Source organism: Neovison vison, chromosome 13, assembly GCF_020171115.1.
Source record: "Neovison vison isolate M4711 chromosome 13, ASM_NN_V1, whole genome shotgun sequence".
In the NCBI taxonomy this organism is placed as follows: domain Eukaryota; kingdom Metazoa; phylum Chordata; class Mammalia; order Carnivora; family Mustelidae; genus Neogale; species Neogale vison.
The window spans coordinates 35308037-35326376 of record NC_058103.1 but is presented as its reverse complement, the minus strand read 5'-3'; the positions used below and the strand labels follow the sequence as shown (position 1 = coordinate 35326376).

General features: G+C 37.1%; 1 protein-coding gene across 4 annotated transcripts in view; it reads left to right on the top strand.

The window, feature by feature from the left end:
* The window catches only part of FUT8 (fucosyltransferase 8), a 318063-nt gene that overhangs the window by 249165 nt on the left and 50558 nt on the right, over positions 1 to 18340 (top strand). For all 4 annotated transcript variants that reach the window (XM_044231322.1, XM_044231323.1, XM_044231320.1 and 1 more), the window contains one exon: positions 1288 to 1525. In XM_044231322.1, coding sequence (XP_044087257.1) covers positions 1288 to 1525 — 238 coding nt within the window. The remainder of the gene's footprint in view (positions 1 to 1287; positions 1526 to 18340) is intronic.

The window sequence follows — 18340 nt, the reverse complement described above, 5'->3', positions numbered from 1 at the left end:
ATTTTTATTTGAAGACTAAGATGCCTAAGGATATTTAACAATAGCCCATATGAATTATAGCAGAGTCAAAGCTTTAGAATAAAAAGGACATCTCTCATTAACTAACCCTGTTGCACCCACTGTTAGATAATATTGTTTTAACCACTTGCTATTCATCTTATAGCAGGGAATACAAATAGAAAAATGGACCTCCTGATTAAAAATTGGCATAACAGTAGGTGGGCAGTTAGGTATGAAATAGATAAAGGGGATTAAGAGGTACAAACTTCCAGTTATAAAATAGTCAAGGAGATGAAAATTACAGCATAGGGAATATAGTCAATAATATTGTAATAATGTTTGGTGACAGATGGTGACTACACTTACGATGAGCATGAGTACTGTATAGGATTGTTGAATCATGTTGTACACCTAAAACTAACAATACACTTGCGTTAATTATACTTCAATGACTAAAAAATTGGCATGATATAGAACATATTCTACTTTTTATTATGAAATAACTAGTAGCTATCACCAAGATTAGTTTTTTTTAAGTCCTGAACTCATTTTTTTTTTTAATTCAGTGGTTTTACTTCCATAATGAAAAATTACATTTTGTTTGTGACATCTAGAACTCGGAAGATAGATGGAATTAAGAGGTAAATTATAGTTTTGCATTTAAGATTATTTGAGTTTCAGCTGAAAAGGTAGGCACAACATGCTAAAATAGAGCTGGAATAAATAAACTATTTTACTTCTTTCATAAAAATCTTAGTCTATGCAACTCTGAGTTCAGAGATGATCGTACGTGCATATTCTGAGTGACAGAGAAGTGAAAGAGTATTTTTTTCAATGTAATGCTTCGTTTTATATTTGTTCAGTGATGTTTCCAAAGCAGTTGTTCCTTCTCCTTGCTATCTCTTTAAAATAAACTTTCACTGGATTCTTTGAAATTCAAATCCTTAAAGCTGGTTTCTTTGTTTAGTAAGATACACTGGATCAGGGCACCTGGGTGGCTCAGTTGGTTAAGCATCTGCCTTCGGCTCAGGTCGTGATCCCAGAGTCCCAGGATTATGTCCAGCATCAGGCTCCCGGCTCCACAGGGAGTTTGTTTCTCTCTCTGACCTTCTCCCCTCTCCTGCTCTCTCTCACTCTCTCTCTCTCTCTCAAATGGATAAATAAAATCTTCAAAAAAAAAAAAAGATATGCTAGCTCAGTCCTGGCTAATTATATGATTTTTGACACTTGTCACTTATAAAGAGAAGATGACCTCTCTTTACCTTTGTTTGTCTTTCTCCCTGACAGAATCCCAAGGATTGCAGCAAAGCCAAGAAGCTGGTATGTAATATCAACAAAGGCTGTGGCTATGGCTGTCAACTCCATCACGTGGTCTACTGCTTCATGATTGCATATGGTACTCAGCGAACACTCATCTTGGAATCTCAGAATTGGCGCTATGCTACTGGAGGTTGGGAAACTGTGTTTAGACCTGTAAGTGAGACATGTACAGACAGATCTGGCACCTCCACTGGACACTGGTCAGGTAAGAAGGCTGTACAGTATTTCACATTTCTGGGTTGAACTGCCACGTTCCACATTATCAGATTTTCTAGGCTCAGTTTTATGGCTCGTGGTCATCTTTTTCTCTGGATCCATGACTCTTCTACATTACCAAGGTAAAATTTAGAATGATTCTTTGTTTTAAGAGTGCTTTATGACCTATTTCATTTCTAATGTTCATTTTTATCTGGCTTTAGCAAAACCACTAAGTTTTCTTAAGGAATGTAATTTACTCTTTTAATGATAATACACGATTCACTTTTTAGGGTACTTTCACATTATTGAACCCATTTGATATTCATAATTATTTCATAAAATAGACTGATAAATGAGAATCTTCACCATGTGTTAGAATCACTTGGAAGGCTTGTAAAAACACTGGCTTCTGATTCAGTAGGTTTGGGAGGGGTGCTGAGAATTTGCATGTCTAACAAATTTTCCAGATCCAGGAACGACACTTTGAGAATCACTGAGGCAAACCATGCAGGCATCTTTACCTCCATTTTATAGTTCAGGACAGTGAAACCTAATTTGCTTGTTCAATTTTAATTTTATTCAGGAAACATTTGATGAGGAAAAATATGAATAAGGTACTGTGCCAGACATTATTTCCAAGAATTTAGTGATAAAGGAAATAAAAATAGAGTTTCTTACTGCTTATCTATTGTTCTTTCTACACCATGGTGATCTTTAAACAAGGTCTAAAGTTTGGCTACCCCTGTGAAAATCCTGGCTTTATCAGTTTGTAATCTTGGGCAAGTTATGTAACCTAGGCCTTAGTTCTCTCATCAGTAAAATGGGGAGTAATAATTTACTTACCTCTTTGAGTTGCTGGTAGGATTAAGTGAAACAATATATGTAATGCACTTAGCATAGTACTTGATACATGAATTCTAGTAATTATTAACTACTGTTAATAGCTTTATTCATTGGGTAGATATACAGTGAGTACCTACAGTGTGGCAGATACTGAACTAAGTGATTAGGTAAAATGCTAAATAAGACAATACACCATCTCTGCACTTAGATCTTGTGGGAAGTCAGAAATTTTTCAAAAGGCAGAGGCATTTATGTTAATATAATTTTTCATGGAGCGGAGCATCTTTTTTCACAAATTTAACAGTAGATGTGGAATTAAGTAGCTCTTTCATTGCCAAAGTGAGTAACTTTAGTTCCTTTGTCTCTTTTTACTTCCTTTGGAAAATATCAGATACTACCTGTCTCTTCACAGAAGCGACAGAAAAGTTAATTGGGTAATTTTTATAAAATGCTTTAAGTTGTGCTATAAAATTTTCTATATGTTTTACTTTTTATTTTTTAAAGATTTTATTTATTTACTTGAGAGAGAGAAAGAGAGCAAGCACACAAGCAGGGGGAGGGGTAGTAGAAGAGGGAGAAGGAGGCTTCCTGCTGAGCAAGGAGCGCAATGCAGGGCTCAATCCCAGGACCTGAGCCAAAGGCAGACACTTTAACTCACTGAGCCACTCAGGTGCCCCAGTTCTATATGGTTTTAAAGTATTATTTTGTGATGTGAGTTTTGCCTTCCTTAGGATTATTTAGGAGCCCTATTGTATATATCAACATATTTTTTCTTTGTAACTCCAAGTTTTAAAAGAGCCTCTTAATCTAGAACCTTAGCTAAGCTTTGATTTGAGGTTACATCTCCCATTGATCTGCTCTGTAGTTTACAGCTGGGGCAAACAGATTAGGTGTCAAAGGTTAGGAAGATACAGGAAAAGCAGTTCTGTCAGATTCATGGTAGCTAGCTTTTTCATTTTGTGAACTTAGTTTAGTTTCAAGCCTCTTTGCTTGTGAAGTATGAAGCCAGAGTAGGGCAAGGTTCTTATGTCAATAGAAAAGTAAAAAGTTGGCCTCACTAGACTTACCAAATTTAGTATATAGTTTTGCCTTGCCTAAAAGCTACAACTAGTTGTTTGGTTTGATTTTTAGTCCTTGCTCATACATTTTATAGTCTGTATTGGCAACTATAGCATTTGAAGGCTAAACAGGCTTGAATTTGAAACATGCAGAATTTCTGAATTTCTTAATGTTCTAGTTAAACAAGTTCTAGAAACCATCCTTCTTTTACGTGGATTCTAAGGCCTAGTAGACACCTGACTTATCCAGAATTATGCATCTTATAAATAACAGAACTGTGGTTCGCACATTGACTTCCACCTCCCTTCCGTCTACATCCTTCCCAGTTCATTCATGCACAACACCTTACCCATTACAACCGTGGTAGGCACAGAGACTGTCCTGAATATCTAGGAACTAAATAAAATTACTAATTTATTTCCTCCCCCTGCCCTGTAACTTTTTTCAAACCTTCCATATAATTTCCACTGAAGAGTTATCTGTGGTATTTCCTTCTCAGTCATTTGCAGTCCCTAATTAAAGAAGTCATTTTATCATGGTAGAACAGAATTACGATTTTAATTTATAGATCTTTCCCTTATCACTACAGGTATTGTATAAAATCATATACTTTTCTTTGTGCTAATGAATTAAACTGTGCCTGTTGGACACCTTTAATTAATTAAATCGGTGATTATTTTCAGTATGCTTACAGAACTCATTGTAACTAAAATAATTTAGATGCTAATCATTTATCTAAAAGAAGGAAGAGATTTATGTTTTGAGCTTAGAATATTTTATTTTTATAAAAGCTGTGGTACCTCTCTACTTCTGTTTCTGTTTATATACATTATCTGAATATATACCTTTTGGAGAAACTAACCCATTTCTAGAATAAGAGGAAATAGAATGAATTTTAATAAGCTCTTTAACATTAATTCTTCAGTTAGCCATAAATCAACTACTACATCTGTTATTGTACTGACTTGTATAAAGAATCTTGGGATATTTCCCCTGGCACCACTGCCATGAAATTATTATTGTTTATACACACTTGACATGATGTGCCTGCTGGTGGAATTTAGTGATTTCTATTGAAATCTGTCACCAGTACAGGAATTAGTATGCACATCTGATCATTTCAGTAGCTAAAGCATACCTTGTTGTGTTCTGTTTTTCTCCTTCGTTATTTATGAAATCATATCCTTTGTACTAAATAATTTCATTAAGTGAAGCAAAATATTCAAAATTATGCTTCCAATTAATAATAATAATCTTTCCCATCACCAATAGATGATGTCATGTCTATTCTAAAGTTGATGATAAAATGGACAATTTATTTTTCTGTATATACAATTTATTTTTCTATATATACAAGCTGTTTCCTAAACCTGAACTAACTACATGTAATAAGACTCATTCTTCCAAATATATTCCTTATGATAATTCAGAATGGAATCTTGGTGTTTAATGGTTTGAAGTATCAACAGTTAATTGATTTGGTTTTTAATATATATTAACTGTTTGGAGATATTATGATGGCCAGCTTCCAAAAAGCTTATCTAGTTGATATAAATAGTCTTGAATAGATGATTTAGCAACAAAGAACCTCAACGATTTAAACTCAATTCTCCACTCTTCTTTCTGTCCTAAAAATTGAACATTTATTCAGATTAGCAGTTAAGGGACGCCTGGGTGGCTCAGTTGGTTGGACGACTGCCTTCGGCTCAGGTCATGATCCCGGAGTCCCGGGATCGAGTCCCACATCAGGCTCCCAGCTCCATGGGGAGTCTGCTTCTCCCTCTGACCTTCTCCTCACTCATGCTCTCTCTCACTGTCTCTCTCTCAAATAAATAAATAAAATCTTTAAAAAAAAAAAAAAGAAATATCAGATTAGCAGTTAAACCACTTTGACTATTTTGTATTCCCTTCTCTTGTCTTTTCCCACTATCTTAATATGTAATAAATTGAACTGACTTAATTCGATAGGTCTAATTGGAAAACTTTCTTTTAAATGAAGATAATGACTAGTAACAAAAAGTGTTTCTAAATATGATAAAAATTTAATGCCCTAGAGGTGCCTGATTTAAATACATCTTTAGGTAGATTGACATTTGCTATATTTAGTTACCTAAACTGGATGGTTACCTTCTATCAGTACCTCATTTCAAAAAGATTTTGGTCAGAGTTTTATTTGTCATCCTTATATGGAGGCAATCTTAAAATAAAAGTAATTTAACAAAAGCCCCTGCTCCATGCCAGGCACCGTGCTGGACTACACGAAGAAAACAAACACGGTCCCTATCCTGTCAGGGGCAGCCTAGGGGGAAAGGCAGACAACTGAATGGACATGAAAATATATTGTGATATGGGTAAGTTGATAGGACTCTGAAGACGTATCTAACACATATTTGGGATTCTTCTGGAAGAAGTGATTTTTAAAATGAGGTCCAAAGTATGAGTAGGAGTCAGCCAGATAGAGATATGGTAGAAGAATTTTCTGTCATTGGGCACAACATGTGAAAAGAGAGGCAAGAGAGCATGGAATCATTGGGGAAACTAGACATAGTTCCTTATAAAGTTTGGTTATTGAGAGACTGAAGTTTTGTTCCGAAAACATGTGTCATTTATTGGGTTTCTGTTTGGGTGGTTGTATGCTTTTGTTCCTCCCTGAAACCAACAGGTTTTAGTTCAAGATTCAGAGCCCTTTGTTTTATTTTTCTTCAGAGATGGGCAATGTTAGAAATTAATTGGCTTTCAGCTGGCTCTTGGTGTTATCCAAGTACCACTGAACTTTTTTTAATTAAAAATTTTTTGTTTCATTTTTAATACCCTAGAATTTATTCTTGGTAAATTTTTTAAAAAGCTGACAAAAAACACTAAATTCAGAAAAAAAAACCAAAATATTGTTGTTAATTGTCTAAAACAGTTACATAGTGCTATTTTCCATGCATTTTGAAATTGAATAATTTTTGTATGATAACAATTTACACTATCATTTTGTATGGAAGGAATAGAAAGGTAATTCAGCCTTCTAGCTTGATTGATCAAATTATTTTTCCAGTTTTATTGAGATATAATTATCATATAACATTGAATTAGTTTAAAGTGTACAACATAATAGTCAACATCCATCACTTTGTATACTTACAAGGACTTTTAAGATTTATTCTTTTAGCAACTCTCAAATACACAGTATAGCCTTGTTAATTATAGCTGTTATGGTACATTATATCCCCAGCCTAATTTACATCTTAACTGGAAGTTGGTACCATTTGACCACCTTCACCTTTTTCCTCTACCTCTGCCCTTCTCCAGCCAATCTGTTTCTGTGTCTTGGCTATTGTGAATAAGGTGAAAATCAGTGAAACTCAGTGAAAGTGAGGGTACAGATACCTCTCTGAAGCAGTGATTTAATTTCCTTTGTATATATACCCAGAAGTGGGATTGCTCAATCATATGGTAGTTCTACCACTAAACTCCTTAAGCAAATTATCTGACACTTAGGTCAAAAGGAAAATCTTTCTTTTTTTTTTAAGATTTTATTTATTTGACAGAGAAAGAGAAAGTGAGCGCAAGCAGAGGGAGTGGGAGAGGGAGAAGCAGGCCCCCAGCCTAGCAGGGAGCCCAATGTGGGGCTCCATCTCAGGACCTTGGGACCATGACCTGAGCCAAAGGCAGACATTTAACTGACTGAGCCACTCAGGAACCACAAAAGGAAAATCTTTAGCAAACAAAGCACAAATTAAATTATACTTCAAGTTTTCCTGTGAAACTCGTTTTTTTTAACATTTAAAGAACGACTAAGATGTCGAATCATCTAAATGATCCAGCTAGTTTGTATCCTAAATAATGGCTAAACTCGCATAGACTGATTGATAAACCAATGAAGTGATTAAGAGTCTATAGGCATACTAGACCTATTAGGATAGGCTATGGATATGCTATGTGACATTTATATAGTAATATTTTCAACCTTTGGTGATTGATTATTAGAAGCTTGAAATAAATGCATATATTTTAGATCCTTCATGCTGCAAAGACATCTTGATTTCTCTGTTTAGGTAATGGGAGGAAGAGGAGAAAATATGGGCCCTGAGTTTGACCACATCTGATCTCACTTCTGTTGTTTTTATCTTTCTGGATTTCGACAATTAATTATAGCTTCTGAACCTCTGGCTGTACAAAAAGCTCATGATACTCAAGACCTACCTCTCTATCCACTTTAGTAGGGCTGTAATCTCAAGGAAAAATGATTAAGAACTATAACAGGTATAAGGTCATTTTCATGTACAGTTTATTTTCATCATGTATGTTTGGTCCCAGATTTTAAAATACAAACATGATAATGGAATATATTATTAGATTATAACCTGCAACAACAGAAAAGTTATCTTTTTATTCTTAGATGAAGATTAGGCTTTTAAAAGAGTGTCATATAATTTTTCCTTTTTAAAATTGTAGCATTTATGTATATGATTTTATATAATACCTGTAGTGATAAGGGAAAGATCTATAAATTAAAATCGTAATTCTGTTCTACCATGATAAAATGACTTCTTTAATTAGGGACTGCAAATGACTGAGAAGGAAATACCACAGATAACTCTTCAGTGGAAATTATATGGAAGGTTTGAAAAAAGTTACAGGGCAGGGGGAGGAAATAAATTAGTAATTTTATTTAGTTCCTAGATATTCAGGACAGTCTCTATGCCTACCACGGTTGTAATGGGTAAGGTGTTGTGCATGAATGAACTGGGAAGGATGTAGACGGAAGAGAGGTGGAAGTCAATGTGCCAACCACAGTTCTGTTATTTATAAGATGCATAATTCTGGATAAATCAGCTGGTGTCTACTAGGCCTTAGAATCCACGTAAAAGAAGGATGGTTTCTAGAACCTGTTTAACTAGAACATTAAAAAATTGAAAGAGATCCAGAGAGGAAAGATAACTTCTGAGAATAACCTCTAGACATTAAAATATCTTTTGTTTAATAAACCCTCTGTTGAATCATAATAAAATTCTAGACCAAAGAGTCTCCCCTGCATCTACCTTAAGCCTCCATCTCAGTATTCTTCCTGTACCAACACATCTGAGGTACAAGATTTACTCCCACCTCTAACAGTGGCTCACTGTAGTTCGTGATTTTTAAAGTGGCTGAGTTTGGGGGGTAAGTGGTGGTGGTACTGGGCTTGGAGAGTGAGTTGGTGCCATAAATCGATGAAAAGCAAGCTGTCTGTGCTTCAAGATTCCAATGACTCTCTCTGTCCTATACCCACTCCTCTAAGAATTACTGACCTAAGCAAGTATCATTGCCGATACATAAGGACTTTTGTTTCAACCTGTATGACTTTTGTTTTGCTATTCATGTTCCATAAAAGAAAGAAAGATCTTTGTTTCAAGAATGTAAAATACCAGATTATAAGTATGTCTCAGAAGAACTCAAACTACTTTTCACTCTGACATTTCCTTTATCTTCAGCTTCCCACTGAAAGACATAAAAAGAAGCCTTTGATATCTCATTTATAGTTATGAAATAAAAGATTAGGGAGCTGAAGCTTTGTCTACACAACAGCCTTGCCCGGAGTGAGCCCACATAGAGGCTTATTTCCAAATTTATTCCTACAAGTGCTTTTCAAGTTGAATTATAAGTAAACCTGGGGAAAGTGAGTCAGAGGCTTACAAACTGCCAGGATAAACATGGTACATTTTCCTAGACTATTAATTTTAGTTGCTGGTACATAAGTTCAGTCATTTTCAAATACTAAAACAAACAGGATATTATAATGGTGTAAAATGAAAATTTGATGAAACATCAAACTTCAGCCCCTTGGTTTAGACTAAGATTCACAAGTAGTGTAAGTTTACCCTCCTTTGCTATTGGGAGCATTTTGCTGGAAAACTTTAAGAAGCACCATTCTATATTTGGAATTTTAGTTTATTTTATCCTCAAGAGGAAACTCTAGAGGGCAATAGGACCTAGTTCTTTTTGGTTATTTACACAGGGCCAAGCACTTGATTGGAACATAGTAAATGCTACCACAGAAACATACAAACCTACCTCTCCTGCATCGTGGTCCAAATTTCAAACTATTACCCTGCAAAGCTGTATGAAACACTTTTACCAAATTGTAGGTTATGTTTTTTTAAAAGATAGCTTATCTCCAAGAATGAATCTTTTTATAAATATATTCTGGGATTTTTAGACAAGGTTCTGGCAGAATGAGTTCAGAGATAAAAAAGAGGTATGTTTTAGGAAGTAGCAATACATAATAAGCATTAAAGTGGAGTAGAAACAATTTCATGGGGAAAGTTTTGGAAAGTCCCCTTGCATCTAGTTAGAACCTATTCAAGGTTGCTGGAGCTAGAAATAGAATCCAGGTACTCTTATTCCCTGTGCAGTGTCTGGGTTACATAGATAGCCATGATACCAGTCCCAGAAATTATCAGTGGTTTTGTAAATACAGGTATATTTTTATGTTACAAGTGTGTTTCTTAGAGATTTGGTTAGGGGCACCTGGGTGGCTCAGTCAGTTGGGCATCTGCCTTCCACTCAGGTCATGATCCTGGGGTCCTGAGATTGAGTCCCATGGAGGTCTCCCTGCTCAGTGGGGAGCCTGCTTCTCCCTCTCCAACTCCCCCTGCTTGTGCTCACTCTCTCTCTCAAGTAAATAAAATCTTTTTAAAACAGAAAGATTTGCTATAAATTGAATTATTATAAATCCAAGTCATGTTTTAAGTATTTTAGCAGAGCTACATAAAGGATTCCCAAAGGAAATCCTTTCCTAAAGTAAAGAAACTTTCTTCTAATATGATCTAGTAGCCCTCAGATTCATCAATTGTTTTTCCTTCCTTCCTTCCTTCTTTCCTTCCTTCCTTCTTCAAATGTTTGGCTTCATCTATGTAAGTCTTTGAGGCTCAGTCATATTTAGCTTTTTTTTTTTTTCCAATTTATTTATTTTCAGAAAAACAGTATTCATTATTTTTTCACCACACCCAGTGCTCCATGCAACCCGTGCCCTCTATAATACCCACCACCTGGTACCCCAACCTCCCACCCCCCCGCCACTTCAAACCCCTCAGATTGTTTTTCAGAGTCCATAGTCTCTCATGGTTCACCACCCCTTCCAATTTACCCAAAAGCACATACCCTCCCCTATGTCCATAACCCTACCCCCCTTCTCCCAACCCCCCTCCCCCCAGCAACCCACAGTTTGTTTCGTGAGATTAAGAGTCACTTATGGTTTGTCTCCCTCCCTATCCCATCTTGTTTCATGGATTCTTCTCCTACCCACTTAAGCCCCCATGTTGCATCACCACTCCCTCATATCAGGGAGATCATATGATAGTTGTCTTTCTCCGCTTGACTTATTTCGCTAAGCATGATACGCTCTAGTTCCATCCATGTTGTCGCAAATGGCAATATTTCGTTTCTTTTGATGGCTGCATAGTATTCCATTGTGTATATATACCACCTCTTCTTTATCCATTCATCTGTTGATGGACATCTAGGTTCTTTTCATAGTTTGGCTATTGTGGACATTGCTGCTATAAACATTCGGGTGCACGTGCCCCTTTGGATCACTACGTTTGTATCTTTAGGGTAAATACCCAGCAGTGCAATTGCTGGGTCATAGGGCAGTTCTATTTTCAACATTTTGAGGAACCTCCATGCTGTTCTCCAGAGTGGTTGCACCAGCTTGCATTCCCACCAACAGTGTAGGAGGGTTCCCCTTTCTCCGCATCCTCGCCAGCATCTGTCATTTCCTGACTTGTTGATTTTAGCCATTCTGACTGGTGTGAGGTGATATCTCATTGTGGTTTTGATTTGTATTTCCCTGATGCCGAGTGATATGGAGCACTTTTTCATGTGTCTGTTGGCCATCTGGGTGTCTTCTTTGCAGAAACGTCTGTTCATGTCCTCTGCCCATTTCTTGATTGGATTATTTGTTCTTTGGGTGTTGAGTTTGTTAAGTTCTTTATAGATTTTGGACACTAGTCCTTTATCTGATATGTCGTTTGCAAATATCTTCTCCCATTCTGTCAGTTGTCTTTTGATTTTATTACCTGTTTCCTTTGCTGTGCAAAAGCGTTTGATCTTGATGAAATCCCAACAGTTCATTTTTGCCTCTGCTTCCCTTGATTTTGGCGATGTTCCTAGGAAGATGTTGCTGCGGCTGAGGTCGAAGAGTTTGCTGCCTGTGTTCTCCTCAAGGATTTTGATGGATTCCTTTCTCACATTGAGGTCCTTCATCCATTTTGAGTTTATTTTTGTGTGTGGTGTAAGGAAATGGTCCAATTTCACTTTTTTGCACATGGCTGTCCAATTTTTCCAACACCATTTATTGAAGAGGCTGTCTTTATTCCATTGGACATTCTTTCCTGCTTTGTCAAAGATTAGTTGACCATAGAGTTGAGGGTCTATTTCTGGGCTTTCTATTCTGTTCCATTGATCTATGTGTCAGTTTTTGTGCCAGTACCATGCTGTCTTGATGATGACAGCTTTGTAATAGAGCTTGAAGTCCGGAATTGTGATGCCACCAACTTTGGCTTTCTTTGTCAATATCCGTTTGGCTATTCGAGGTCTTTTCTGGTTCCATATAAATTTTAGAATTATTTGTTCCATTTCTTTGAAAAAGATGGATGGTACTTTGATAGGAATTGCATTAAATGTGTAGATTGCTTTAGGTAGCATAGACATTTTCACAATATTTATTCTTCCAATCCAGGAGCATGGAACATTTTTCCATTTCTTTGTGTCTTCCTCAATTTCTTTCATGAGTACTTTATAGTTTTCTGAGTATAGATTCTTAGCCTCTTTGGTTAGGTTTATTCCTAGGTATCTTATGGTTTGGGGTGCAATTGTAAATGGGATTGACTCCTTAATTTCTCTTTCTTCTGTCTTGTTGTTGGTGTAGAGAAATGCAACTGATTTCTGTGCATTGATCTTATATCCTGACACTTTACTGAATTCCTGGACAAGTTCTAGCAGTTTTGGAGTGGAGTCTTTTGGGTTTTCCACATAGAGTATCATATCATCTGTGAAGAGTGATAATTTGACTTCTTCTTTGCCGATTTGGATGCCTTTAATTTCCTTTTGTTGTCTGATTGCTGAGGCTAGGACTTCTAGTACTATGTTGAATAGCAGTGGTGATAATGGACATCCCTGCCGTGTTCCTGACCTTAGTGGAAAAGCTTTCAGTTTTTCTCCATTGAGAATGATATTTGCGGTGGGTTTTTCATAGATGGCTTTGATGATATTGAGGTATGTGCGATCTGTCCCTACACTTTGAAGGGTTTTGATCAGGAAGGGATGCTGTACTTTGTCAAATGCTTTTTCAGCATCTATTGAGAGTATCATATGGTTCTTGTTCTTTCTTTTATTGATGTGTTGTATCACATTGACTGATTTGCGGATGTTGAACCAACCTTGCAGCCCTGGGATAAATCCCACTTGGTCGTGGTGAATAATCCTTTTAGTGTACTGCTGATTCCTATTGGCTAGTATTTTGGTGAGAATTTTTGCGTCTGTGTTCATCAAGGATATTGGTCTATAGCTCTCTTTTTTGACGGGATCCTTGTCTGGTTTTGGGATAAAGGTGATGCTGGCCTCATAAAATGAGTTTGGAAGTTTTCCTTCCATTTCTATTTTTTGGAACAGTTTCAGGAGGATAGGAATTAGTTCTTCTTTAAATGTTTGGTAGAATTCCCCTGGGAAGCCGTCTGGCCCTGGGCTTTTGTTTGTTTGGAGATTTTTAATGACTGTTTCAATCTCCTTACTGATTATGGGTCTGTTCAGGCTTTCTATTTCTTCCTGGTTCAGTTGTGGTAGTTTATATGTTTCTAGGAATGCATCCATTTCTTCCATATTGTCAAATTTGTTGGCGTAGAGTTGCTCATAGTATGTTCTTATAATAGTTTGTATTTCTTTGGTGTTAGTTGTGATCTCTCCTCTTTCATTTATGATTTTATTTATTTGGGTCCTTTCTCTTTTCTTTTCGATAAGTCTGGCCAGGGGTTTATCAATTTTATTAATTCTTTCAAAGAACCAGCTCCTAGTTTCGTTGACTTGTTCTATTGTTTTTTTGGTTTCTATTTCATTGATTTCTGCTCTGATCTTTATGATTTCTCTTCTCCTGCTGGGCTTAGGGTTTCTTTCTTGTTCTTTCTCCAGCTCCTTTAGGTGTAGGGTTAGGTTGTGTACCTGAGACCTTTCTTGTTTCTTGAGAAAAGCTTGTCCCGCTATATATTTTCCTCTCAGGACTGCCTTTGTTGTGTCCCACAGATTTTGAACCGTTGTATTTTCATTATCATTTGTTTCCATGATTTTTTTCAATTCTTCTTTAATTTCCCGGTTGACCCATTCATTCTTTAGAAGGATGCTGTTTAGTCTCCATGTATTTGGGTTCTTTCCAAACTTCCTTTTGTGGTTGAGTTCTAGCTTCAGAGCATTGTGGTCTGAAAATATGCAGGGAATGATCCCAATCTTTTGATACCGGTTGAGTCCTGATTTAGGACCGAGGATGTGATCTATTCTGGAGAATGTTCCATGTGCACTAGAGAAGAATGTGTATTCTATTGCTTTGGGATGAAATGTTCTGAATATATCTGTGATGTCCATCTCATCCAGTGTATCATTTAAGGCCTTTATTTCCCTGTTGATCTTTTGCTTGGATGATCTGTCCATTTCAGTGAGGGGAGTGTTAAAGTCCCCTACTATTATTGTATTATTGTTGATGTGTTTCTTTGATTTTGTTATTAATTGGTTTATATAGTTGGCTGCTCCCACGTTGGGGGCATAGATATTTAAAATTGTTAGATCGGGACGCCTGGGTGGCGCAGTTGGTTGGACGACTGCCTTCGGCTCAGGGCGTGATCCTGGAGTCCCGGGATCGAGTCCCACATCAGGCTCCCAGCTCCATGGGGAGTCTGCTTCACTCTCTGACCTTCTCCTCGCTCATGCTCTCTCTCACTGTCTCTCTCAAATAAATAAATAAAAATCTTAAAAAAAAAAAAAAGATTTAAAAAAAAAAAAAGAAAAAATAAAATTGTTAGATCTTCTTCTTGGACAGACCCTTTGAGTATGATATAGTGTCCTTCCTCATCTCTTATTATAGTCTTTGGCTTAAAATCTAATTGATCTGATATAAGAATTGCCACTCCTGCTTTTTTCTGATGTCCATTAGCATGGTAAATTCTTTTCCACCCCCTCACTTTAAATCTGGAGGTGTCTTCGGGCTTAAAATGAGTTTCTTGGAGGCAACATATAGATGGGTTTTGGTTTTTTATCCATTCTGATACCCTGTGTCTTTTGATTGGGGCATTTAGCCCATTAACATTCAGGGTAACTATTGAGAGATATGATTTTAGTGCCATTTTATTGCCTGTAAGGTGACTGTTACTGTATATTGTCTCTGTTCCTTTCTGATCTACCACTTGTAGGCTCTCTCTTTGCTTAGAGGACCCCTTTCAGTATTTCATGTAGAGCTGGTTTGGTGTTTGCAAATTCTTTCAGTTTTTGTTTGTCCTGGAAGCTTTTAATCTCTCCTTCTATTTTCAATGATAGCCTAGCTGGATATAGTATTCTTGGCTGCATGTTTTTCTCATTTAGTGCTCTGAAAATATCATGCCAGCTCTTTCTGGCCTGCCAGGTCTCTGTGGATAAGTCAGCTGCCAATCTAATACTTTTACCATTGTATGTTACAGACTTCTTTTCCCGGGCTGCTTTCAGGATTTGCTCTTTGTCACTAAGGCTTGTAAATTTTACTATTAAGTGATGGGGTGTGGTCCTATTCTTATTGATTTTGAGGGGCGTTCTCTGAACCTCCTGAATTTTGATGCTCGTTCCCTTTGCCATATTGGGGAAATTCTCCCCAATAATTCTCTCCAGTATACCTTCTGCTCCCCTCTCTCTTTCTTCTTCTTCTGGAACCCCAATTATTCTAATGTTGTTTCCTCTTATGGTGTCACTTAACTCTCGAATTCTCCCCTCGTGGTCCAGTAGCTGTTTGTCCCTCTTTTGCTCAGCTTCTTTATTCTCTGTCATTTGGTCTTCTATATCACTAATTCTTTCTTCTGCCTCATTTATCCTAGCAGTGAGAGCCTCCATTTTTTATTGCACCTCATTAATAGCTTTTTTGATTTCAACTTGGTAAGATTTTAGTTCTTTTATTTCTCCAGAAAGGGCTTTTATATCTCTGGAGAGGGTTTCTCTAATATCTTCCATGCTTTTTTCAAGCCCGGCTAGAACCTTGAGAATTGTCATTTTGAACTCTAGATCTGACATATTACCAATGTCTGCATTGATTAGGTCCCTAGCCTTTGGTACTGCCTCTTGTTCTTTTTTTTGTTGTGAATTTTTCTGCCTTGTCATTTTGTCCAGCTAAGAGTATATGAAGGAGCAAGTAAAATACTAAAAGGGTGGCAACAATCCCAGGAAAATATGCTTTAACCCAATCAGAAGAGATCCCAAATCGTGAGGGGGGAGAAATCCCCCCTCACGATTGGGTGAGGGATCTCCTCTGATTGGGATCTCTTCTGATTGGGATCTCCCAATCTCTTCTGATTGGGGTCTCTTCTGATTTGGGAATAAAAAGAGGTTCAAAAAGAAAGAAAGAAAAAAAAAAAGAATTAAAAAAAGAGATTGAATTAAAAATTCAATCAAGAATTAAAAAAAGAATTAAAAAGAGAGATTGAAGAGATTGGGATCTCTTCTGATTTGGGGATAAAAAGAGGTTCAAAAATAAAGAAAGAAAAAAAAAGAAAAAAAAAGAATTAAAAAAAAAAGAATAAAAAAAGAAAAAATATATGTATATATATTATATAAACTAGTTAAAAAACGTTAAAAAAAGAAAAGGGTAAAAGTTAAAAAAATATTTAGCAGAAGAAGAGAAAAAAAATGAAAAAGAAAAAAAATTAACTGCAAGACTAAAAAATCACAGGGAGAAAGCCATGAGTTCCGTGGTTTGTTTTCTCCTCCTCTGGAATTCTGCTGCTCTCCTTGGTATTGAAACTGCACTCCTTGGTAGGTGAACTTGGTCTTGCCTGGATTTCTTGTTGCTCTTCTGGGGGAGGGGCCTGTTGTAGTGATTCTCAAGTGTCTTTGCCCCAGGCGGAATTGCACCACCCTTAGCAGGGGCCAGGCTGAGTGATCCGCTGGGCTTTGCTTTCAGGAGCTTTTGTTCCCTGAGCGCTTTCCGTAGAGTTCTGGAGGACACAAATGGCGGCCTCCTGGTCTCCGGCCAGGAGGAGCCGAAAGCCCGGGGCCCGCTCCCCAGTGCGCCCTCAGCGAACAGCTCCTAGTAACTCCCGTCTGCCCAACCTCCGGCCGCGCTCCGAGCTTACCGAGCCCACGACTGGCTCAAGGCAACACCGAGCTGCGAGCTTACTGTTGGCTCTGTCTCTGTAGCCGGCTTTCCCGTTCCAATATCCGCAAGCTCTGCAACACTCAGACACTCCTGATCCTTCTGTGACCCTGCGAAACCCGAGGCCACGCCGACCCCGCGTGGGCTTCGCCCCGGTTTAGCCTCTGGAGCGATGTCCCTCAGTGGCACAGACTTTTAAAAGTCCCCATATTTAGCTTTTGATTCAAACATCAAAGTGTATAAAAGGACGAATGCAGTCCTTCAGTAGCATTTTGGTAAGAGTTCTATTTGTTTAAAACATGTAGATCACATTCAAGTTTAGAAATGATTCTACAAATAAGATAACTGTTGAAATGATAAAGAAAGTTAAGAATGCCTCCTAGCTCTTTTGGCTAGTTTTATATGCAAGAGTTCTGAGTATGATATAAATCTAGAATTTCCTTATCGTTTTTCCTCAAGGTTATATAAATTATAAGTTAATTCCAAGGAATAGGAAAAGATAATAGTCCATGATCTTTAGTGGAATTATACATATCCTTTTTATCCTTCCAAAAGGATGTTGCTGAGTAAGAAGACTCGGTAGAGATTTATACATTAGATAACAATATAAAATTTATTATATATATATATATGTAATTGAGATAATAGACTTTCCTTCTCACACATTTTCCTTGCCTTTGGAAGAAGGTCAAAAGCAGATTGCAGGATTATAAACAGCCCTAGCTGGTACTTTAGGGTTCAGTATTCTTTCTCCTGTTTTGTTTCCAAGAAAGCTAGGAATAAAAATATTACTGACAGTATTGGAAAGGATTAGACCTGAGTTCCCTACCTTTTCAAAAAGAGGTATTCCTTTTCATTCAATTAAAGTTTAATCTACTAATATAAGTAGCCTTTATACAATGCAGATTGTATTTCCTAGAAACAAGAAATTGCAGATAGTAATGCTATAAGTCAAATGGATTTTGCCAAAAGGTATAATACTATAATTAGGATTATTATAATTCTTACTCAAAAAAAAAAAAAAAACTAAACTAAAGGGGCACTTGGGTTGAGTATCCGACTCCTGATTTCAACTCCAGTCATGATCTCAGGGTTGAGAGATTAAACCCAGTGTTGGGATGTGCACTGGGCATGGATATGGTCATTAATACCTGTCCTATGTACCTTACAGAGTTATGAGGATTCAAAGTGATAACGTATTTGACAAGGCTTTATATATTTTAAACCACCCTGTTTGTTTGTTTGTTTTAAAGATTTTATTTATTTATTTGACAGAGATAACAAGTAAGCAGAGAGGCAGGCAGAGAGAGGAAGGGAAGCAGGCTCCCCGCTGAGCGGAGAGCCCGACTCGGGGCTTGATCCGAGGACCCTGGGATCATGACCTGAGCTGAAGGCAGAGGCCCTAACCCACTGAGCCACCCAGGCGCCCCTCACCTTGTTGTTTTTATTAGCACTTTAGCTTTATGAAAACAACAATAACCTTTCAAAAATATGATACCTATATTTTAAAAGTAATGTGTTATTTCTATTTCAGAGGAAAGATTATCTTATGGTAGAAACAAGTGTTAGTGAGGATGT